Source organism: Saimiri boliviensis, chromosome 6 (assembly GCF_048565385.1).
Source record: "Saimiri boliviensis isolate mSaiBol1 chromosome 6, mSaiBol1.pri, whole genome shotgun sequence".
Classification (NCBI taxonomy): Eukaryota; Metazoa; Chordata; class Mammalia; order Primates; family Cebidae; genus Saimiri; species Saimiri boliviensis.
Genome location: NC_133454.1, coordinates 75,729,208 through 75,754,793, shown reverse-complemented (window position 1 = coordinate 75,754,793; position 25,586 = coordinate 75,729,208). Strand labels below are relative to the sequence as shown.

General features: G+C 34.9%; 1 protein-coding gene across 1 annotated transcript; it reads right to left on the bottom strand.

Moving 5' to 3' along the window:
- Positions 1–7,833: 7,833 nt before the first annotated feature.
- Positions 7,834–13,403, bottom strand: LOC101029202 (olfactory receptor 52E4). The gene is made up of 2 exons (XM_003923348.3): positions 13,318–13,403; positions 7,834–9,792 (listed from the first exon to the last, which is right to left on the bottom strand). The coding sequence occupies exon 2, from the start codon at positions 9,776–9,778 to the stop codon at positions 8,780–8,782; it is 999 nt and encodes a 332-aa protein (XP_003923397.2). The 5' UTR covers positions 9,779–9,792; positions 13,318–13,403; the 3' UTR covers positions 7,834–8,779.
- Between the last annotated feature and the right edge of the window lie 12,183 nt (positions 13,404–25,586).

The window sequence follows — 25,586 nt, the reverse complement described above, 5'->3', positions numbered from 1 at the left end:
ACAGGTTCCAGGGGTCTAGTCAGTCAGAGGCATAATGGCCTCATACCAACACCTTAAATCTGACTGTAGTGTCAGATGATGAGTTACTCTTGACAGAGAAGCAGAAAAAGAGCACTGTAAGAAGGAACCCAGCATCCCCTAAAGTCAGCTGTGAAATATATGTACATTAATAAATGGCAGGGATAGAATTCTAATTTCAGTTTCCAATCCATGAGCTATATGTGTTATAAGAATGATTTCTGTGAATGTGTAATGCCTCTAACACTATATATAAATTAATTAATAGAGATATAAAAATGTATATATATAGAAAGAAAAGGAATTTAACATACAGATTAAGAACATGATCTTTTGATTCACTTATTCGTTCTGTGATCTTGGTCAATTACATTTGCCATTCTAAGCCTTGATTTTCTCAAATGGAAAATGAGAAAAAAGTTATATCAATGTTGTTAACAGTATAATAAGATAATGCCTGGAAGGTGCTTGAGACATTTGTTAGAAATTAATTAATATATTAACATTAGCTATGCATTTTCAAAATCTTTTACAATATTATCTTTGGAGTTAACACTTCAAAGTTAGGCAACTTATATTTAATTTTTTTTCTTAGATTCTATAGGTGGGAAAACATTTCTTAACTTCTATGAGCTTCTTGTTACTTCTTATAGATTCACAAGGGTGAGGAAAATGAAAAAACACACTTCACGCATTGTTTTTCAGAGTAAGTGAGATAATGCATTTGACTAGAATAGAAGAGTGTTTGACAATATGTCTAAATATCATTAAATGGACATTATTTCCATTCCTTATTTCAAGTAGAATTTTTGGTGTTCGATAACGTAAATAAATACTCAGTAGAAAAAGTTATTTACCTTTCTATTTCATTAGATTGTTCACTTAAAAGATTGTCATTTATTTGTTCAGGAAATGTATTTATTGGTACACGTGGACATAAAGATGGGAGCAGATGACACTGGGGACCACTAAAGGTGGGTGAGAGGGCTGAGGACAAGGGTTGAAAAACTACCTGGAGGGTTATATGCTTACTACCTCGGTATATTAGTTCATTTTCACTTTGCTACCAATAAATATCCGAGGCTGGGCAATTTATAAAGAAAAGAGGTTTAATTGACTCACAGTTCCCCGTGGCTGGGAAGGCCTCGGGAAACTTACAATCCTGGTGGAAGGGAAAGAGGCACATCTTACATGGCAGCAGATGAGAAAGAGACGGCGTGTGTAGGGCGAGCTGTCAAACACTTATAAAAACATCAGTGCTCACGATAACTCACCATCACAAGAACAGCGTGGAGGAAACCACCCTCGTGATCCAATCACCTCCCAACAGGTCCCAACATCAAGGTGTGCGATTATGCAGACTACAATTCAAGATGAGATTTGGGTGGGAACACAGAGCCTAACCGTATCAGTGGGTGATGGGATCATTCATACTTCAAACTTTAGAATCACACAATATAACCACGTAACAAACCCACACATGAAGCCCCTGAACCTGAGTTGAAATTACAAAAAAAGGAATTTTTAACTAAAAAAATATACTCAGTTTTACCACTAGATGTCAGTAATGCTCATACAACAAGCCAATGTTCTTTGATTCAACGCACTTTTGAGCTCCTGATATGAATTAGACAACATAATAATTAGATACTCATTAAATATAGGCTAAATCTGCAAGCGTCATTTGAGCATTATGAATATGTGATAATCAAATCAACTACATTTCTTCAACATGTGATCTATTGTGCTAAATGTAAGTTTTCAAGATATTTTTGGTATACCTATTTGTATAGCTCCATGTTCAAAATTATCTCTTCAAGGAGCTTTGATTTCTTTTATAATAAAAGAGTATAAAGGATAAAAAGTTAGTAACTTTTCTTGATTATTTATAATATTTCCTATAAAATTTGATATATCTTACTATGCATTATATTGATTTTTGAATTATAATTTTAATTAAAGCTTTGGAAAGCCCCAAATTGTCCTTAATACCCATGAATCTTATAAACCATATAAAAGAATACCTCTAGCATATAAAATGTTCTTTTATTTTACTTTTGGCCTTAGAGAGGAAATAGTCTAAAATTATGAGAAAATTAAGAATATGCCTGGTGATTATTCCATTACTTTTTAATTCTCATTTCAATCCTCAATGCAAACATACTAGGTGAGATTTCACAGTGTGTTAGTCCAAATTACTTTTGAAAATCAGCATTATAATTCTTGTGCTGTCTAAAAGAATGCAAAAAATTCAAAGTGATTCTAAGAGGACTCTGAGAACAAAAAGGAGAGAAAGTATCTAATACCACAAATATAATTCTGAAATAAATAGCACAGAGAAGTAATTAAAAGAAAAATAAATAGAAATACTGGCCTTCACGTGTTTGTTCAGAATTTTCCTCCAGCTCTTTGTTTATGTGGGTCAATGTGCTAGAGATCTCCCTTCTGCCTCTCCAGGTCCATTCTCTACTCTGTGTCCTAAGCGATTCATAATGATGTACTGCATCGATAGCCTCTTTGGCCTGTAGAATCTGTTTGGGTTCAGAAAATGGAAGGCATCAGGAGGTGAGGAGGAAGAGAGTGAGGGCAAGATATTTACTCTGGTTCCCACCAGCTCCTTCATTGCAGGTGACCTGCAGGTTACCATGGGCTCTGTTAGTACCTCGAAATAAATTGCAACTCCTGACAGTTAGGTTTATCCACAAGGTTCTCTGGCCCTCAAGATGCCAGGAACTTTTTCTGTTCCTTGGGCCCCAGAGTAAACATTTCCACACTTACTATCCTTATTGTCCCATGTGGATTTTCTGAACTGTGCTTATATAGTTTAAGAGGCCAGCTTGAGCTTGCTATTTTTTCTAGAACCTTGACTAATATTGTCAATAAGCAGCCTTAGATTTTCCTGTAGATTATTCTATTTAAACTTACTTTTATCACATGTAATAATATGTAATACATGATACATGATATATATAGATTCTCCTTAATTTATAATGGGGTTATACTGCAATAAACCCATCATAATTTGAATATATTTTATGACTGAATAGTATTTTATTTTATGTATGTACCACATTTCATTCATCTGTTGATGGACACGTAGGTTGCTTCCAAATCTTAGCTATTGTAAACAGTGTTGCAACAAACACAGTAGTGCTCATATCTCTTCTGTATACGCTTTTCTTCCTTTTGGATATATACCCAGCCATAGAATTGCTGGATTATGATGTGGTTATTACACATTGCATGCTTGTACCAAAACATCTCATATACTCTATAAATATATACACCTACAGTGTATCCATAAAAAAATTTAAAAAGAAACAAATCTATTGAAAACATTTTTCAATATTTTGAAGGCATTGTGCATGAGCAGGACAATGAATAATGCAGCATCTAAAGTAATGATGCAATTAGCATGAAATAAATGGAATCTGGAAATGCAAGGTTAAGAAAATTTAGATTGTCCTCAAGATACATGACATTGTTAATAATAATAGTATTGCAGACATTATCACCTTACCAGGGGTTGATCTTGGCTTTGCTTCCATTGTAAATCAAGGAAATTACTGAATACATATACTTTCAAACTATTCTAAAGTCAAAAAATTTTCCAAATGAACCATTGCAAATCAAAGATCATCTGTATATTTATATATATACATCAATATATAAAAACATTTATAAGTATATATAAGTTTACTGGTCTTATTGTTTATTTTGTCATAGGCAGTTTTATCTTTGAATTCTAATTTCTTAAGGCTTCTGAACTACATTCACATATACTTCAAAGTAGCTGATTTTGTAGTTGTTGGAAAAGAATAATACATACTTCACAAACGAATATTTTCAAATGGCCCATAATAACTAAAAATATACTCTAAATCATTATTAGTTATTAGAGAAATAAAAATTAAAACTGCAATGTGATAATGCTTTTTACTCACTTGAATAGCTAAATTCAAATGACTGATAACACCAAGTGTTGGTGAGAATGTCAAGCAATTGGGATTTTTGTGTTTGGTTGGTAGGAGTGTAAAATGGCTAAATCACTACGGAAAACTTGAAAATTTTCTTCAAACTTAGCACCAGAAAAATAGTAAAGTCTGTAGTCATCTGGAATTTTAATAAGTTTTTTGGGAAACCAGGATAATATAGCAAGGCTCTGACTGATGTAGGAGTTAGGGATCAATAACCAGTTGAATTGACCAATGCTGGAACATATTCAAGAAGATATTGTATCTGAATTAAACTTCATGGAAGTTTAAGTTACACTGAATTATGTCTGTTCCCAAAGTGGTTGTGGTTAACACAAAGTTAGAGATAAACAGCACGAATAGTCTCACACTTACTGTCCCATAATAGTCTATGAACTAGACTGGTTTCTACATTCAGTAAAATACCTTGTGATACATAAAGGGTTCCCAAGGAGAAGGATTGTTTGACAGGGTGAGCAAGATTTGTGGAAAATGGCATTGCCTTCGAATATTCTATATCAGTAGACTATAATTAACTCTGGCATTGATATCTTTTTTAGTGAAAATAAATAATTCAAGATCAAAGCTGTTGAAACTTTAAATTATTCTGATCCTTAAAAGGCTGTGATTTATGGGACCTGAGTCACTAAGAGATAGCTGTAAGCTAGGAATTTGTAGTATTTGTTTCCCTGATTATAAATTAAATTAGTCTTTTTCCATTACCTACATTGTTTTGTTTTGTTTTGTTTGTTTTGTTTTGTTTTGTTTTGTTTTTGAGTTGGAGTCTTGCTCCATTGCCCAGGCTGGAGTCCAGTGGAATGCTCTCAACTCACTGCAACCTCCACCTCCCAGGATCAAGCAATTCTCCTGCCTCGGGCTCCCCAGCAGCTGGGATTACAGGGGCCTCTCTCCACACCCAGCTAATTTTTGCATTTTTAGTAGAGATGGGATTACTCCATGTTGGCCATGCTGGTGTCAAACTCCTGACCTCAGGTGATTTGCTTCCCTCTGCCTCTCAAAGGGCTGGGATTACAGGTGTGAGCCACTGCGCCCACCTACCTACGTTGTTTTACAGAATGTTGTAAAAGACTACCAGATAAGATCCTTTCCCTCTTTACTTTAGATCTTCGTTATTGATTAACTTCCTTTTTCCTTGTCTTAAACGAAGACCTTATGACTATTACATTGTCAAAGATAAAATGTTGAAAATACTAATTTAAACTGGAAAAAGGAAACAAACAAGCTATAATTAATCAATTTACTGTAACTCATAAATCAACTTTGTATTGGACAATCTAATTCTGCTAAATTCCTTTGTTTTCTGCCTGTATAAGTAAAACCTTAACTTTTTAACTTTGGGGCATTGACCTCATTTCTTTGGATTCTGTGTTTCCCAGATGGCCATCCTTAGCTTTGCACTTGAATAAACACTTATAGTGGATTCTCAACCTATATGTTATTTCAGGTTGACATGTCTTTTGTCACCATTTCTCAATTATATTTATCTTTTGTGTCTTTTTTCTTCTAATCATATCTTACTTGCTTGTTATTAAGCCTGTGTGTAGATGCATTTAATATTCTCATGCACTGGCAAATTCATGCCATATTTATCAAATAAGAATAAGCAAGTGTATATACATACACATATGCACAGCTTTGTATACAAACCATTACTTAAACTGCAAACCAATTATTCCCAGAACATTAGGGCCATGCTCCAGGTCCAAGGCAGTAATATTTTGACACAGACTGCAGTAGTAAAGTGGAAAGTTATAAACTGGGAAAGCAGAGGCCAAATGCAAAAATTTATGCAGGATCTCCTCTAGGATGTGTGGTGCCTGGGACCACTGTGCGGTATGAACAACTGAAACAAACTGTATGAACAATTTGAAAAAGATATGTATTAAAAAGTTCATTGACCTGTGTAATATACAGTATAGTAACTTATCTATGAAGGTTTAGGATTATGGATAAAGCATTAATTGTATATTTGGTTGTTGTCTAGTTGCTGTATATAAAGATTCTTAATTGTGTCCAGGCAACTTTCTCTTTCTGTTTAGTTCCATGGACTATCCATATTTTTTTTATTGTCACAACAGGCTATTTCTGGCCATCTAATTTCTGCTGTCACAAACAGAAGGTATCAAAATTGTTATGATCAACAATGCCATGGATTTTCAGAACCAGATATATCTTTTTGCCTCTTGTATTTCCACATTGCAATTATTTAATGCTAATTGCATCATTACTTTGTTGGGTTACACACCCACACAAACACACACACACACACACACACATTTTCTGCTTCATTAGGGATGATCACAAATACCAGGATTAACCTGTGCATTCTTGAAAATGCGAATGATATTTTTTTTCTGTTCTTGTTAAATTTATTGTTTGGAACTTTATAGTATAAATGTAGAAGGACATTATGTTCTAATCATTTTAATTATTTAGACCCTAATCAATGCATTTCCAGAAGGTGATCTCTTTCAATGCTGACTACACTGGCTTTCTGTCACACAGTGATACCAGTTTGGATTGTGAGTGACGCACATGTGCACAGAGCAAGAATATATCATTCATGCAAGGAATGCCCATACCTCATCTACAGTTATTTAATACCGATAAGAGAGCATAATATTGCTATATCATTTGGAGATAAAACAGGACATAGATTGAAAGTGCCTGGGGGTATTGCAGAGCTACAGTCTCAAAGGGTTTCAGAGTAGGCAGGTATAGCCCCTTCTGTGGGAATGCCTGACAGGTGGTATAGAGCCTGCAGAGAGGATGGGATGATCAATCAGTATGCCAGTGCCAGTGTAATAAGGTAAAGGATGTCTGCTGCTCCCACTGCCAGCCACTGCCAGTGGGTATTGTAGCTAGAGGGCAGCATGAGGGTTTAAACACAGATGGGTGAGAGCTAGTGTATATCCCTAACATATCTCAAGCCCAAGGTTCAGCAGTGAAATATTGGTAGAACAGAGTCCTCAGTTTGTTTATCCTATATTTGATATGAGTGAGAATCACCTCAAATCAACATGTCAACACCCTTCTGGTCTCATCTTGTTTGACTTCATGAAAGAAAACTACTGTCCAGAGTGATTTTATCTGTTCACCAACCGACTCTTCTGAAACCAGGTTCCAGCCATGGGCTTCCAGGACAACTTGATAGACATGGATCACAGAGTTCCTTAGGACAAATGGCTGACTTCACAAGCTGGTGAGTACAGGATGAAGAGAGTCATATAATTCTTTGAATAGAACAATTAGGGGCACAGGTGTTTGGTCCAGGGTCAGTGCACCTCATCTCAACAACACTGCTGTTCTCAGCTGGTTGAGGAAGCTAATCCAAAGAACAGAGGTCTCCTGAGAGATTCCAGTACAGCGACTCTGCTCAGCCCTAAGTGTGATGTTGCAGTTTGATTATGAACCATTTCAGGCCCAGCATTATAGTGTACTCCCATCTATACTCTGGATACTATTATGCTTATATTAATTTTTTCCACTCTATCAATATATTTAACCAGGAAGTTGCTTTATACAAGTCGCAGATCCTTTCATATCACTGAGAGAAGAAAAAACTTTGTCTTTATTTAGCATGTTTATATATGGTACAGCTATTGAAGGCCTGGATGCTGGTCTTTGCTTACCACTCCGTACCATGGACCACAGAGATGAAGACCGTGTTGATTTCAGCTACTCTTTATTACTATACTACATGCACCTGCACTCAGTTTCTGCAGTCTCCCTCTTCTCATTACCAACACTAAACCCAGGCTACTCCATCTACCTCCCATTTTACACATACACACACACATATATATATCTCCTATTAGTTCAAAGGAGAGTTTATTAAGTATTCACTCATGATCACAAGGTCCCACAATAGGCCATCTGTAAGCTGAGGAGCAAGGAGAGCCACTCTGAGTCCCAAAACTGAGGAACTTGGAGTTCAATATTTGAGGACAGGAAGCATCCAGCACAGGAGAAGAATGTAGGCTGGGAGGCTAGGGCTATCTAGTCTTTTCACATTTTTCTGCCTGCCTTATATTCTAGTGACATTGGCAGCTGATTAGATGGTGCCCACCCAGATTGAAGGTGAGTCTGCTTTTCCCAGCCCAATGACTCAAACGTTAATCTCCTTTGGCAACACCCTCACAGACACAACCAGGATTAATACTTCGTATTCTTCAATCAAATCAAGTTGACACTCAATATTAGCCATCACAAAGAGAGAGAGCGAGAAAGAGCAGGAATCTGAAAGAAGAAAAGGAGCAAAAATGGCAGTAACAGCCGGACTGAGAGAGCATTAAAATAAACATGGGAGTCAAATATTTTGCAGATAAAAGACAAAATTTTGGTTTCTTTAAAGAATAGAAAGCTATGGAACAGACACTGCTGCTGGATTATAGCTTATTTTGTTCATTTATAAAAAGATTTATCTGATCAGTGTCCTTCAGGATCTAAATTCATCTAGAGAGAAGACATATGGAGAAAATGGAGCTACCTCTCACCCTTGTTTGCAAGCAATTCTACTCTAAAGCCACCTCAACCTTCAGCACAGTTACCTTCTCCGTTTTCTGTAGCTTTTTTCCAGGTACATGGAGGGAAGTGGGAGAAATGGTCAGCAAAGGTAGCTTCGTGTTATCTGTCAACACTAAACCACTTCTAGTCAAAATGAAAAAATCTGACAAGCATGACCATTACAGAAGGTTAAAAATGGAGCTCAGATGATGATTATTTGGGTTGTATATGGCTATATTTATCCAAACTGTATCACAGAATTATTTTTTCTGTACAAATATTTTCACAACCTGCTCTCGGATTTGCTTGGTCCTGACTCCATAAATGACAGGGTTAAGGGCAGGTGGGACAACCACATAAAGGTTAGCCAAAAGAATATGGATATAGTGGGGAATGTTTTGGCCAAAACGATGTGTCATAAAAGAAAAAAATGCCGGTGTGTAAAAGCACAGCATAACACAAATATGGGAACCACAGGTGTTGAAGGCCTTTAGTCGGGCATCTTGAGAGGGAAGGCGAAAAACAGCTCGAAGGATAAATATATAGGAAGAGGCAATCAGGATAACATCCACAATGATATAAGAAATCACCACGAGCCCATAGATTATGTTGATCTTGATAGGTGCGCAGGCCAACCGGGCCAGACCCATGTGCTCGCAGTATGTGTGAGGTACGATGTTATGCCCACAGAATGGCAGGCGCAGAATGAGAAACACAAATGGAGTTACAAGAACTAAATTTCTTCCAACAACCACAGAAGCGAGGATACTGATGTTTTTACTGGTGAGGATCATGGTGTACTGGAGAGGGTTGCAGACGGCAACAAAGCGGTCGTAAGCCATGACCACCAACAGAACAGTCTCCATGCCTGTGAACATGTGAATAAGGAACATCTGAAGCAGGCAGCCCCCAAAGCTGATCTCTTGGAGGTTGAACCAGAAGATTCCTAGCATTTTGGGGATGGTGGATGTGGACAGACCGAGATCAATCACAGACAACATGGCCAAGAAGTAGAACATGGGCTGGTGTAGACTGTGTTCAGTTTTGATCACAAAAAGAATGGTCATATTCCCCACAATGGCAATCAGGTACACAATACAGAATGGGAAAGCAATCCAGACGTGCAAAGTTTCCAGTCCTGGTATTCCTAGCAGGAAGAAGCAATGGGGATAGAAGTGGGTGTCATTGATAGAAGGCATTCTCCTGGCAAGTGTTACTGAATTCCTAACTAAGAAGGATCTCACTTTCTTTAAGGTCATCCCTTGTCAAAGTCCTGTAGGAACAGAAAGACTCTTATCAGTGTGCTGGAGGTAATGGTATAGGTGGTTAATTTACAAATATTAGAGATTTACTTCTTTCGGAGGGTAATTGAGAAAGCCTCTTAACAGATTATTGTTCTGAGATCCAACATAGGCAATATTGCTCATGGCTTTATTTTTTTTAATCTTTGAGATATTCAAATGAACTGGAAATATTTCACAATGCAATGCATATTTATAGTATGGCATTCCTTTCTATTACTTTCCTAAGTAGTCCTTCTTTACTTTTGGGGAAATCACCATACCATGTGTTCTTCAAAGTGTGGTCTTGAGGTCTCTGGGGTTTTCTAAGTACCTTTCTGGTACTTACAAGCTCAAAACTATTTTTATAATAATAGAAAATTTTTAGCCATTCTCACTTTCATTCTCTTATAAGTACACAGTGACATTTTCCAGAAGTTATATGAGGTGTTACCATAATAGATTAAATAAAATTATAAATGACATTATGAGATTTCAGCTCTATTAACTTAGTAAAAACAGTTGCAAAGGAAAATAATGCAAAGTTTACAACTAATTTTCTGAAAAATAGTTATTTTAACAAAAAGTATCAAATTATGTTTTTATATAATAGTTTGTTAATATTTTAACATTAAATATTTAAATTTTGCTCTAATGTCTAATAATATAAATATTACAAATATAATATTAGAAATTAAAACTCTTTTGGTATCTTACTAATTTCTAAAAGTGACAAAGATTCCTAATACAAAGGAGAACTTCTATTGTCTCCCACTTCCTATGTTTTGTTATAATATAAGTGTAAGGATATGTCTCATGGATCTTATACAGAGACATTGCATAAGGATAGTTAATTAGAGAGTCTCTGTTAGAATTTTCCTGATTCTAACTCAGCTAAATTGTTCAGTGCATTTCTATTATGGATTAATTGCTATTTTTGATACTTCTAAATCTTCATGAACAATACAGTTTTTCCAATAAATGGAAATAAAATGCCTTGCGTGTATCTGCCAAATTATGTTTATCTTTCGTACAATCTATAACATCAACGAGTAACATAAAAAAAATTCCATGTCCCCAAATTGTGCCTAGCTTCAGGTGTAAAAAGATCAAATATTTAGCAAATTTTAATATTGAAATTAAAATGTTTTTAAGGAATCTTCATTGCCTCCTTGACAATAACAAGAAAAATTGCCTTATTTTAGCTTTGTGTCCTTAAAGACATTGTGCAACTCTGTAGTAACTAATGTAACCTGGATTGTGTAATATTTATGCATGTACTGGCCTTATTTCTACAAAGAGGATAGCTGCAACTAAAAGCTGAGAACCAGTGGTAATAATTTTAATATGCTCAACACTGCCACATGAATTTTGGTTGCCAGTTGTTCAGCATCTAATTGAATCAGGATTGGGGTTTGTAATAAGTGCGCTTTTGTTTGTGTGTAAGTATGTGTGACAGACAGAGAGAGAGAAAGAGAGAAGGTTGGAGAGATAGGAGTAGAGAGAGAAATCATGTTTTACTATGTGCATGGCTGCGTATACCAGTTGTCCTGTAACTTTGCCAGTTAGCTATTGCACAGCAGAAGTACGCAGGCAAAGGGGTTAATAATTTCCCATTCTATACGGGAAGAACAAGAACATCTCTTGCTCCCAGAGAAGCTGAGAGAAAAATTGAAATAAGAACATAATGTTTGCTCGTATTTTGGGAAATAAACCAGGCTGAAACATCAGTGGGCAGTGGTTTTTGTGATTTCACCTAGAAGAGTGTGAGGACATAGCTAGGATGATGTGCTGTGAGATTTACAATCCAGAGTCAGCCCAGTCTTAAGAGTGGCTGTTTCTCAACATGATACTTTGCCAGCTGAGAAAAAACATTCTCAGGGAGATGGCAAAGGGGACGCTTCGCTGACACTACAATTCAAAGCTGCCAGGGGATCCACCCTTTCACGGTTTTACCTGAATTCTTGTGTTCTTCCTGTTATAACTGTATGCCACAGTAGCAGACAGTGTATGGCCAATAACCTCAAGATCATTTTTTGCGGGCAAAGTATTAAGTTTATTCTTCTTTAGATATGTACATTGACAAAGATCCCTGCTGAAGTCCATCTCAAAAGACAAATTCATAATAACTAGCAATTTCTCTCTTTTTGTGCTCACCAATGTTCATATTTTGAACTTGTGATTTTTTTTTTCTTTGCTGGATTTTTTTTTCTGACTTTAGTAGTATATTACAGAGGTCTTCTCTGGACCTTAAAACTATTCAGACATGGCTTGAAAACCTCCTAAACCACTTACTTGCTTGAGGCCCTTGGACAATTTCTTTAACTAGGTAGATCAGTTTTTTTTTCCTGTAGAAATGAAATGATAAATTATAGCTAATGTCGTTTATTTTAATGATAAATAAGACCATTGTTTGCATAGGTGCTAGTACATAGTGTATCCTCAACAAATTATAGTTACTTATTTTATTAATTCTCCCAGATATTTTATTTATTTAATTCAAGATAGCTAAAATAATTCACCTGTTAGCAGAAAGAAGTATTTTATTTTAAAAAGTTTAATTTATGTCACAGTTGAACATAAGATTAGATAAAGGAGAGATGGCTCAGAAGAGACCAAAGTGAAGAAATGGCACAGAGCCAAACATTAATATTTATCTCTAGATTTTTTATGGATACAAATATGACCCAATACTGCTCATTTAGAAAGGAAACAATTTTCTCCCTTTATTCTTACAGCTTTCCCAAGCTCAATGAATGGATAAAGTGGATAAAGACCTTCATTCAGGCTCTTCCATAATGGTGCCATTGAAGGTTGGGGTCTGGCTGATTTAGCAGGGGTATTGTGCTTACGGTAAAAATGGCTTGGGTATGGTTCCATAAAGTCGTAACTATACAGGGAACCAACTTATAACGTGCAACATTAAATTCACTCAATGTGGGAAAGAGAGAATAAAACTGTACAGATCAAATGTGTTAATTCCCCTTGTAATTTTATTTGAATATTGGCAGAAGTGACACCTACCCACTACTTTAAACATCCACATATAAATGAAGTCTGCCATAACATCCTTTTGTCTTACTGACACTTATGACTGTATTTGTGGTGTTCTGGTTGTGAACAGTGGACTCTGTGAGTGTGTGTGTGTGTGTGTGTGTGTGAGAGAGAGAGAGAGAGTGTGTGTGTGTGCATGTAGGAGAGAGAGGGGAAAAGGGGGGTGGGAGAGATAGAGATAGAGAGAGAGAGAGAGAGAGTTAGAGAGAGAGAGAGAGAGATACAGAGATACAGAGATACAGAGACAGATAGAAATTCGGTGCATTACTAACTGGTATACCACTGCCCTCACCTACGGATGTCTGTTCCAATCCCATATGCTCTGCTGTGTTCCTCTGTGAAGAGGATGGTGCAGTGGTGCTTGGGATAATTCTTCAGAAAAGTGGAAGAACCTAGCCTCTTCTATTCCTCATTTGCCTTCTTCTTTACTCTATATCTTCTCGCTTCTGCCCAAGCATTCTTACCTTTCTAATATTTCTTCTCCCAGCCTTCACTTGGAGCAGAATTGCAGCATGAGCCCAGGTTCTTAAGGACAGCAATTAGTTTCACCTTCAAGCCTCTGAGCAACGAACCTGCCTGGTAACGTGGAGAAAACTTTATGGTGAGTGAGAGCGTCCTTATGACCAAGCATGTCCCAGAATCCCTGAGCCTAGCCTTCAGAGTCCTCTGGGCATAAACATGGATTCGAGGGTCATTAAGTCTTAGTAAGTCTTTATTCCTCTTTACTGCATCTGCAGAGAAACAGCATGCTAGATATAACTCCTTAGCTCAGGGGAGCAGATGTGTTATGAAATGATGGGATGGGAACTATCCAGAAGAGAAAGGAATCTGTTTGGGGGATGATGGTAATTCAGCTTCCCTCAGGAGCCATGAAAGCATTGATTTTATACCATTAAGTCTTCACTGTGTGACTATGAAAATAAAACTGTTCTCAGCAACTTTTCTGTTTTAATATATTTGTGTAAATCCTGATGTAGTTTCACAACGGTTACAATTGAGACTTCAAAAGATGAAGGAGAAGACATCTTAAATAGACAAATCCAAGAAGGGAGCCTCAGGAAACACTACTTCTGCTCTGGCTGGAAGGGACAATATAATATGTTTTACCAGGAAAATGTAACATTTTCCTTTGTGGCACAACTCTGTTTATTGGCAGTGTGCATGCCTGCAGATAATAGCAGCAACTTTCTTCCAATCCAGCAAAATTTTCCTTCTTAGTCTATAACTAATGGTGAATAGATACAGTCTTTGGAGAGAGGCTTGCATGTGTTTCAGCTCTTTCGGAAGAAGGTGAAGAAAATTCCACATTTTCCTGATAAACATATTATATTGTCCCTTCCAGCCAGAGTAGAAGTAGTGTTTCTTGAGAGGCTCTCTTCCTGAATAATGATAGAATGGATCTGATAATACTCCCAGGGCATGCTACGGAGCCTGGATATTCTGACTGTAGTTAGAAATAGACTGACAGAAAATTGAATACATTAGACAATTAGTTGGTACCTTGTGCCTTCTAAGTTCAGACTATTTTGAGTTGTTAGCACAGAAATAGTAATGTCATCTGTGGTCCAAGAGAGATTCTGGTTTGATCTGCCATGTTCTTGTACTCATTACTTCTCTTGATTAACGAGAAAGTGGCTCCCTAGTTTTCTGATTCTCCTTCATCGTGCCCATCTTCCTTACTGTATCCACATTCATCTTCCCAAATCGAGTCTGACTCTACTCAATTTCTGCTTAAAATTCCTTTCCATAACCCCTACATTCTCCATTGCATACTGCAGACTTTACAAACACCCCTGTTGCCAAAGTCCTTCACCCAGTATCCAATCAGCCTTTTATACTTCCATTGTACTCCACGACTCCTGAACACACATCCTGTCTTTGATAATCAAAAATCTCCATAATAATAACTATCTCTCATTTCCACTTTGCTTCAGCACTTTCTCAATTGTCCTATACTTCTTAGTGATCTTTTACATGAATCAATCTGATAGACTCTTCGTGTCTTTTGCGTTTTCATATCAGTTTGTGCCACTATTATAACAGGCAACTTTTTGTGTGTGTTGGTTTTGTGTTTTCTGTCTTCCATTATTTTGTGGATTGATATTACAGTGATGTTTAAGTCAACTTTGTCCTTCAGTTCGCCCAGTATAGTGCTTTGATTATAGGAGGTGCTCTGGCATTATTGAATTACATTTTTTAAAAAACATAAAAATTCTAGTTCTGTGAGGGTCATAATATCATGTAATTGTATATCTCCTAATCTGTCACTGTATCTACCCCTTTTCTGTTCCCAAGATTATTTCACTGTGACTTCTCAAATCAATTTTTTATAAGTAGTGGTATTGTTTTTGGCCTTAAACCACGTCTGATGTTCTGTTTCTCTTTCTTTCGAAACAGAAACTCAGCTGTTCCCGGAGGACATTACTTGTCCTGAAAAGTGTTGAGGGATTGGATACATTTTCCCACTATTTTCACTATTTCCTCATGCCAAATAGCCTAAAGGCCTAGAGACTGTTTGCCTTTGACTTTTGACAATTTGACATTATAATGCCTCCGGGAGGACCTTCTTGGGTTGAATTTACTTGGGGAATTTTGAACTTTTCAGATCGGGATATCCACATCTCTCCACATTTGGGAAGTTTTCAGCTATTATTTTATTAAATAGTTTTTTTTTTTTTGGTCCTTTTCTTTCTATTATCCTTCTAGAATTCTCATAATAGAAAGATTTTTTCACTTAATGGTGTCCCATTAGACTGTAGAAGTTGTGGTAGCACAGTAGTAATGGTGGCACAGTTTGTGTGCCCCATTAAGGGACACCATTATTTCTTCACTCTTTTTCATCCTTCGTTTTTCTCTAATTTCAAATAACCTGTCAACAGATTTTTTTCTTCTGCTTGACCAAGTTTGCTGTTGAAGCTCTGTTGTAATTTAAAACCTTATTGAATTCTTCAGCTACAGGATTTCTATTTGATTCTTTTTTATGATTTATATTTTTTGTTGAACTTCTCGTTTGTTTTTCTGATTTTATTGAATTGTCTATGTTGTATTTTCTTGTATTTTATTCAGTTTTCTCAGGATCATTATTCTGAATTTTTTTTTGGCAATTTGTTGATTTCCTTTTTATTGGAGTCGTTACTACAGTGTTATGTTCCTTTGGTGATATCATATTTCTTTGCCTTTTCATGCTTCTTGTGTCTCCATATTGTTGTCTGTGCATCTGGTGGAACACTTACCTCCAAACTTTCCAGAGTGGTTTTTGTAGAGACAACTATCACCTGCAGTTGGGTTTTAGTGTGTCAGTTGGGAGTAGTGTGGTGACTCTGTTTCCGGATAGGTGTAGTATAGTCTCTGTGCAGGTTCTTCAGCTGAGTTCAATCTCAGCAATGACTGTGGGTACCTCAGTGGCTTGGACTGTAGAAGTTTGAGGTAGCACAGCAGCATTGGTGGCACAGTTTGTTTACGTCCTTAGAGTCAAGGAATTTTCCCATTTATGCATCACTGTATTCATTTTGTATACTATCCCATTTATACATCACTGTATTCATTTTGTAATATTTTTGTAGACATAATGCAATATGTTCTTTATTTGTAAACATATATAAAGAACATATATAAAGAACAAGTATGTTCTTCTTCTGCATAATCATGCTTCTATCTTGATTCATGTTACTTTTCTTGAACAATCCCTTCTAGTATTTCTGCTATAGCAAATCTATTGGTAACAACTTCTCTCTGCTTTTGTTCTTTGCAATGTATTGTTAATCCTTTAATTTAAGAAGATATTATTAGTGAGTATAGAAATCTGCGTTGGCAATTTATATGTTCTACTATATTTTTAGAAATAGTGTATTATTGTCTCCTTGATTCTAGAGTTTCTTTCTAGATATTTACTGTTAGCCTTATTATGGCTCTTTCGAAGATTACTAGACATTAAATTTTACAATGAGGAGACTCAGCTGGTAGGATTCCTCAGATTTGACATGACCTATAAGCAGCTGCGGTAATGCTGGGCTCGAAGTGCAGTGGCTTGTGTGGAGCCAGGGTCCTAGGCTCAGGATCTCACAAACTATAACTTTCCTTCAGTTACTTTCATTAAGATGTAATTGTTTAACCTGTTTCCTAAGGGCTTCTAGCCGCCGTGCTCTCTCTTTGTCTTCATGAGCTTCTTGAAGGACTTTTTCTCCATCAAACACTTTTCCAATAATTCTTGTCTATATTTAACCCTTTAAAAGTAACAAAGAAGGAAGTTGTGGAAGCATCATAATAATTTGGAGATTGTTCGGAAAACAGCATGGGTCAGAACACATCTCAGAGATGACGTCACTGTCACATTTTGGTTTTTTTTTTTTTTTTGTTATTGATTTATCATGTCCAAACCAATAAAAGACACTTGCTTAAATGCAAAAAAGAAGTAATTGTTTATTCATTGTTCTGGTTATCTGTATGAAGAAACTAAGAGTTAGAACATTTTAGTAGTCCATCTTGCTAACATTGTCGAGATTAATGCCTTGATGAGAGGATATTAACCATCACATTGAAAGGACAGTGACATAGAGGCAATTATTTTTCAGTGTATAATTGATTTGATCCTCCTTCATATATCAAAATCATTTGATCCTCCTTCATAAATATCAAAAAGTCTATGAATTTTCCTGTGTTCTGCAATGCTGTTTGTCATAAATTATACATTTATACATGTGTATTTCTGCTTCTGGACTATGTGGTTCTGCTTTTTGTCTGCTCTTGTACCAAGTATTTCCCAATTTTAATTAGTGATACTATAAGATAAATTATGGATTATAATAACATAAATCCTAAAATTTTGTTCTTCAGGATTGTCCGGCCAATTTCTTTCTTTCTCTTTTGTTTTTTTGAGACAGAGTCATGCTTTGCCACCAGGCACCAGGCTGGAGTGCAGCAACACAATCTTGGCTCACTGCAGTCTCTGCCTCCTGGATTCAAGCAATTCTCCTGCCTCAGCTTTCCGAGTAGCTGGGACTACAGGCGCAAGCCACCATGCCCAGCTAATTTTTGTATTTTTTAGTTGAGTCAGGGTTTAACCTTGTTGGCCAAGATGGTCTTGATCTCTTGACCTCATGATCCACCCGCCTCAGGCTCCCAAAGTGTTGGGATTACAGGCGTGAGCCACCGCGCCTGGCCAATTTCTTTTAAAATACATATTACAGTTTGAAAACTAAACCAAGTGGACAAATAAGCAAACAAATTCATTGAAATATTTATTGCATTGAGTATATAGTTCAATTATAGAGAATGTTTTTAAAAGGTTATTAATTATTCCAAACCATGAACTTGGTATATCTTTTAATGTATTTATTTATTTTAAAAAGTTCTTTTGAAGGATTATCATGGTTTTATTATAGAAGTTTTGCATATCATTTGTTAGAGTTAGGTCAAAGTATTTGATATTTTGTGATGCCATTTAAAAATACAAAACTTTCAAAATTTTAATTTATTAACGTTTTTATTGTTAGTACAGAAAAATGTAATTAATTTTTAAAATTTTATTATTATTATTATTTGTAAAAACAGGATCTCTCTATGTTGCCTAGGCTGGTCTCAAACTCCTGGGCTTAAGCAATCCTCCTGCCTCGGCCTACCAAAGTTTTGGGATTACAGATGTGAGCCACCATGCCTGGCCAAATTTTTATATTGGCTTTGTATCAAGTATCCTTGATAAATTAATTTGTTAATTCTAATAGTTTTTCCATGAATATTTTAAATTTTATGTATACATAATCATGCCCTCTGTGAATAATGACAGTTTTATGTTTTACTTTCTAAATTCTTTTGCATTTTTATTTCTTTTTCTTGTCTTATACACTAGATAGAGCATCAAGTTCTATGGGTACAAGACAGTATCTTTGTCTTGTTTCTGTTCTCAGGTAAATATATATTACTGCAATATACATGTTCCTTCATTCTATAGGTCTGCACATTAAGGGCTTAGCTTAAGAAATTACTAGACATTAAATTTTACCAATTACTGTTTTCTATCTATTGGGCTGCTCACGTTAGTTTTTTCCCACAGTTAATATTTTAGTGTTTAAATTAAGGAGTTTCCAAATGTTAAATCAATCACACATTTTTAGGATAATTCTCACTTGACCTTTGTATATTATACCATTTATACATCACTGTGTTCATTTTGTAATATTTTTTTGTAGACATGATGCAGTATGTTCTTTATTTATAAACATATATAAAGGACATATATAAAGAACAAGTATGTTCTTTATTTTTCTGCATAATCATGCTTCTATATTGATTTATGTTACTTTTCTTGAACAATCCCTTCTAGTATTTCTGCTATAGCAAATCTATTGGTAACAACTTCCCTCTGCTTTTGTTCTTTGCAATGTCTTGTTAATCCTTTAATTTAAGAAGATATTATTAGTGAGTATAGAAATCTGCGTTGGCAATTTATATGTTCTACTATATTTTTAGAAATAGTGTATTATCGTCTCCTTGATTCTAGAGTTTCTTTTGAGATATTTACTGTTAGCTTTATTATGGCTCCTTTGAAGATAATTTCCTCTCTCTAAGTGCTTTAAAGATTCTCTTTTTATTTTTGTTTTCCAGTAGATTTACTTTGACATTTCTGTCTGGATCTCTTTTTTAAAAGATCCTGGTTTAAATTTTTGGATCTTTGGTTTGGTTTTGCAATCTTTGGCTCTGTTTTGTAATCTTTATCTTTTAAATATAGCTTTTGACCTGCATTATAACTCCTCTCTTCATGTGATCATATTATATGTATAACTTTTAACTGTTTTTCACATTTTCTGTTTTTTAAAATATTTTCCATCAACTTATTTTTCTATGCTTCATTGTGGATATCTCCTTCTAATTAATCTTTCAATTTATTTATTATCTTTTCAACTGAGTGTTATTTGCTGTTATCTCACCTATTGAATACTTATTTTAAATTAATGCAATTTTTAAAAACAAAATTCCCAAATTATCATTATTGTCTCCCAGTTCATGGCTAATATCTTTTCATCCAGTTTATTGTATATAATAGTTATAATTATTCTATAATCCCATTACCTGGTTCTTTGTTGAATATTTTAATTTTCTTTTACTTTGCTTGTTTATTTTGGTAATTATTATCTTTTCATACTTAAAACAATTTCAATGCTGGACGTTATGAAGGAAATCTTGTTAGGAAACTTTGAGGCTATCAGTAATGCTACCTATCATAAATGTTTTTCTTTGGTTCTGTTAGGCAGTTAAGTAAGAGCACATCACCTTATTTTGATTACAGTAGAGCTAATTCTAAACTAGACTATATAATTTTTAAAGGCCTTTTTTTTTTTTTTTTTTAATCTTCACTTCATGGGTACTACCTTGGTGATACATTTCCTCTGTTCCATGACAAACTCTGAACTCTGATGCTTCATCCTGTTCAATCCGTGATACTACTAAAGCTTTTCTCACAGTATCAGTCTTTCTGAGCGCTCCCCTAAATTAGAAAATATAAAGTGCATGGCAGGGTAAAGCAGCACCAAAGGCAGCTTCATCTCTCTTAAATCTTCATTATTTTATGGGATCTTGATTTTTCTATCTTTGCTAATTTGTTAGTTCTCCAATGCCTTAAACATATGTTTTAAATATTCTTTCCATTTTTCCTAGTTTTATTTTTCTTGGCAAAAGCATCAATCTCAAATAATCTAGTTTCTGACTGCTAGAAGTAGAAATCCACCAAATACCTTCTCCCAAAAATCATAATATCACAAGTAGGTTATCAACATTTGCTTTGATGTAATTATGTATTTCCCTACCTTTCTTTGTATACAAATCATGTTGTTCATAGAATATGATACTCTTTTTAAAACATTTCTATTGTTTTTGTTTTCTTAGTGTGTATTTAAAATGTTTTTTCTCCTTTGGGAAATAATGCAGTTGAAATTTGTCATAGGATACTCCTTTTAAACATTTCTATTATTTTTAGAAATGTTCTCTTAGTATGTATCTTTAATTTTTTTTCTCTTTTGGAAAAAGTTGCAGTTAAAATTGCATTATTTTCTGAAAATGTCTTTACTTTTCTCTCAGATATAAATAATGGATTGAATGAACATTAAATTCCAAGTGCAAAATTATTTTTTGGACATGATTTTTTAACATTCACTTTTATATTTGAGAATTCTGATCTCAGATTATGTTTCTCTTTAATCTATGCTATTTTCTGTATCTCACTTGAATTTTTATTCTCTTTCTCTCAAACACTTTTTCTGTGGAATGGTTCAAGATTTTCTTTTTATTTGTCGTGTTTACAATTTACACCAAATACTAGTACCTAAGTTCCAAATGGGCCTCTATTGAAACTATCAATATAATTAAATAATTTTTCAGCTGTAGAAATTTTCTCTGTTATCCTCCCCTTCTTTATTTTTACTTCACCTTCTGAAACTTAAATCTATGTCAGAAATACTTATGCTCAAAAATAGCTTGACACAGAAATTTAGACAGTATTTTACAATAAATATCCAGACACAAAATGGCTTTATCAGGTGAGTAGCTGACACCTCATTACTTTAAGGAATAAATAATATTAAACTATATATGTGAAATTAAACTGATGATATTAAAATTTGTGGACATATTCTTTTTTTTTAAGTTACTTTGATATTAGCTATTCCCATTGAGTTTGTATATATTTTGTATGCTAAATTAGTAAAAAAAAAAAAAAATCTCTAGGAATGCGATAGAATTGGGTGAAAGGATTGTGGTGCTACATTCAAAATCAAATTTGGCCTTATCTCTGCTTGAACAATATTCTTAGGTCATTCAGTTTTTAAAATGAACTTTAGATTGCCATTTTTTTATTTTCTATTGCCATTTTTGACAACCATAAATGTGTTGTTTATATCTATTTTGGCCATCTATATATTTTTATACTCATTTTTACGTTCAAAATTTTTAGTTTCTTTGCAATCTTATTTCTGTTCCTGCTTGCTTTCTTTCTTTCTTTCTTTCTTTCTTTCTTTCTTTCTTAGAGATGGAGTTTCGCTCTTGTTACCCAGGCTGGAGTGCAATGGCGTGATCTCGGCTCACTGCAACCTCCGCCTCCCGGGTTCAGGCAATTCTCCTGCCTCAGCCTCCTGAGTGGCTGGGATTACAGGCACGCGCCACCATGCCCAGCTAATTTTTTGTATTTTTAGTAGAGACGGGGTTTTTCACTATGTTGACCAGGATGGTCTCGATCTCTTGACCTTGTGATCCACCCGCCTCGGCCTCCCTAAGTGCTGGGATTACAGGCTTGAGCCACTGCGCCCAGCTTGTTCCTGCTTTTTTTTCTAGATGTTATTTTCTTAAGTTCATGAGAGTATATATATATATATTTATATATATATATATATACACACACACACACACACACACACACACCCCATATATATATATATATATATATATATATATACACACACACACACACACACACCACTTTATGTATATATGTGGTATATATATATATATATATATATATATATATATATATATCACATTATATATGCCACTTTAAAAAAAATCCAATCTACCATTGAAGGACACCTGGATTGATTCTGTGTCTTTGCTATTGTAAATACCACAGTGATGGCAATGAACACATGAGTGCATGTGTCTTTTGGGCAGAATTATTTATTTTCCTTTGAGTATATGCTCAGTAATGGGATTCCTAGGTCAGATGGTAGCTCTCTTTTAAGTTCTTTGAGAAATCTCCAGGTTGCTTTTCACAGTTGCTGAATTAATTTACATTTCCACCAACAGTGTATAAGGGTTCCCTTTTCTCTGTAGACTCACTTTTTTTTTTAATTTTAATAATAGCCATTCTAACTGATATGAGGTGGTATCTTGCTGTGGTTTCGATTTGCATTTCTATGATGACTAGCAATTCTGAGCATTTTCAATATATTTATTGGTTGTTTATATGTCTTCTTTTGAGACATGTCTGTTCATGTCCTTTGCCAATTTTTTAATAGGATTATTGTTTTTTTCCTGTTGACTTGTTTATGTTCCCTATGGATTCTCGGTATTAGAGATTTGTCAGATGCATAGTTTGTGAATATCTTCTCCTATTCTGTAGTGTGTCTGTTCCGTTTATAGTTTCTTTTACTGTGCAGAAGCTTTTTTAGTTTATTTAGGTCCCTTTTGTCAATTTTTGTTTTTGTTGCAATTGCTTTTGGGGACTTGGCCAAATATTATTTGTCAAGATCAATGTCAAGAAGAGTATTTTCATGGTTATCTTTCAGGACTTTTATAGTTTGAGGTCTTAGATTTAAATCTTTGATCCATTTTGAGTTGATTTTTGTATATGATGAAAGGCACAGATCCATCTTCAATCTTCTGTATATGGATAACCAGTTACACCAACACCATTTATTTAATAAGGGGTCCTTACTCCATTACTTGTTTTTGTCAATGTCATTGAACTGTAGCCGTACAGCTTTGTTTCTGTGTTTTTTGTTCTGTTCTATGAGTGAAAACTATTTTAGAATAGTTTTTTTCTAATTCTGTGATGAATGATGTTCATACTTTGATAGAAATAACACTGAATCTGAAAATGTCTTTGGGTAGTATGGTGATTTTTATGATATTGATTCTTCCAATTCATGAGCATCAATTGTTTTTCCATTTATTTGTGTCATCTCTGATTTCTTTCAGCAGTGTTTTGTAGTTCTCCTTGTAGAGATCTTTTGCTTCCTTGGTTAGCTGTATTCCTAGGTATTTCATTTTATTTGCAGCTACTTTAAGTGGGATTGTGCTCTTGATTTCCTTCTCAGCTTGACATTGTTGGTGTATAGAAATGCTACTGATTTTTGTACACTGACCCAACTATCTGTTGTCTTTAAATGACCCATCTCACATGTAATAAAATCCACAGGCCCAAAGTAAAGAAATGGAGAAAGATGTACTGTGAAATAGAATATGAAGCCAAACACAGTGGCTCACACCTGTAATCACAGCAATTTGGGAGGCAGATCACCTGAAGTTGGGAGTTTGAAACTAGCCTGACAAAAATGGAGAAACCCAGTCTGTACTAAAATTACAAAATTAGCTGGGCATGGTAGGGCATGCCTGTAATCCCAGCTACTCAGGAGGCTGAAGCAGGAGAATTACTTGAACCCAGGAGGCAGAGGTTGCAGTGAGTTGGGATCATGCCATTGCCCTCCAGCCTGGGCAACAAGAATAAACTCCATCTCAAAAAAAAAAAAAAAAAGAAAGAAAGAAGAAAGAAAAAAGGAAAAAGGAAAAAGAACACAGATTGAAAATCTTATAACAGATAAAACAGACTTTAAACTGATAAAAATTAAGAAGGACAGTGCAGAACATTATATAATGATAAAGAGTACAATCTAACAGGAAGCCTTAACTATCCTAGATGTATAGTATTCAACATCGGAGCACCCATATTCATAAAACAACCTTTTCTTGGCCTACACACAGAATTAAACAACCACACAATATGAGTGGGATACTTCAAAACCCCACTGATGGTCTTAGACAGATCATTAAGGCAAAAAACTAACAACAAAACCCTGCACTTAAACTATACACTTGACAAACTAGACATAATAGACATCTACAAAACACCCCACCCGACAACTGCAGAATATACATTCTTCTCATCTTCACATGGAATATATTCTAAGACTGGTCACATGATTGGTCATAAAGTAAGCCTCAATAAATTCAAAAACATTGAAATCATACTAAACACACTCTCAGACAACAGTGCAATAAACGTAGAAATCAATACTAAATAGTGTTCTCAAAACCACACATATGCATGGAAATTAAACAATTTATTACTGGATAACTCCTAGGTGAACATCAAAATTAAGGCAGAAATAAAAATTTATTTTAAATTAATGAACTAGGGACACAATTTACCAAAATCTCTGTTATGTAGTCAAAGCAGCAGCAGGTTTGTAGAGCCCTATATACCTTCATCAAGAAGGTAGAAAGATGTCAAACCTCAAAGCTATCGGAAGAAAATAAATAAAGTAAGAAAATACCTTAAGGAAACTGAGATGCAAACACACACGCAACATTAATGAAACCAATACTTGGTTCTTCAAAAAAAAAAAAAAAAAGAAAAAAGATTGATAGATCCATAGGTAGATTAACAAACAAAACAACAGATCTCACCGAAATACAAAAGATCCTCAGACACTGTTATGAACAATTCTGTTCACACAAATGAGAAAATTTGGAGGAAATGGATAAATTTCAGGAAGCATACAGTCTTTTAAATTAAATGAGGAAGAGATTAAAATCTCAGACAAATAACAGTATTTTCTGTAATTGAATCAGTAATAAAGAAACTACCAACCAAAAAAGTCCTGAACCAGATAGATTTACAGCCAAATTCTACCATATATCCATGGAATGACTGATACCAATTCTACTGAAACTATTCCCAAAAAATCAAGGCAAAGGGTCTCTTCTCTGACTCATTCTATGAAGCCAAATTAGCCTAATAGCAAAACATGTCAGAAACAACAACAACAAAAAACTTCAGGGCTGTATTTCTTATGGACATAAATGCAAAAGTCCTCAACAAAATATTAGCAAACCAAATTCAGAGACACTTGGAAAGGTTAATATACCATGATCAGGTAGGCTTTTTTCCCTGAGATTATAGTTGTTTCAACATAGACAAATCTATAGATGTGATTCACCAATAAACAGAATTAAAAACAAAAACCATATG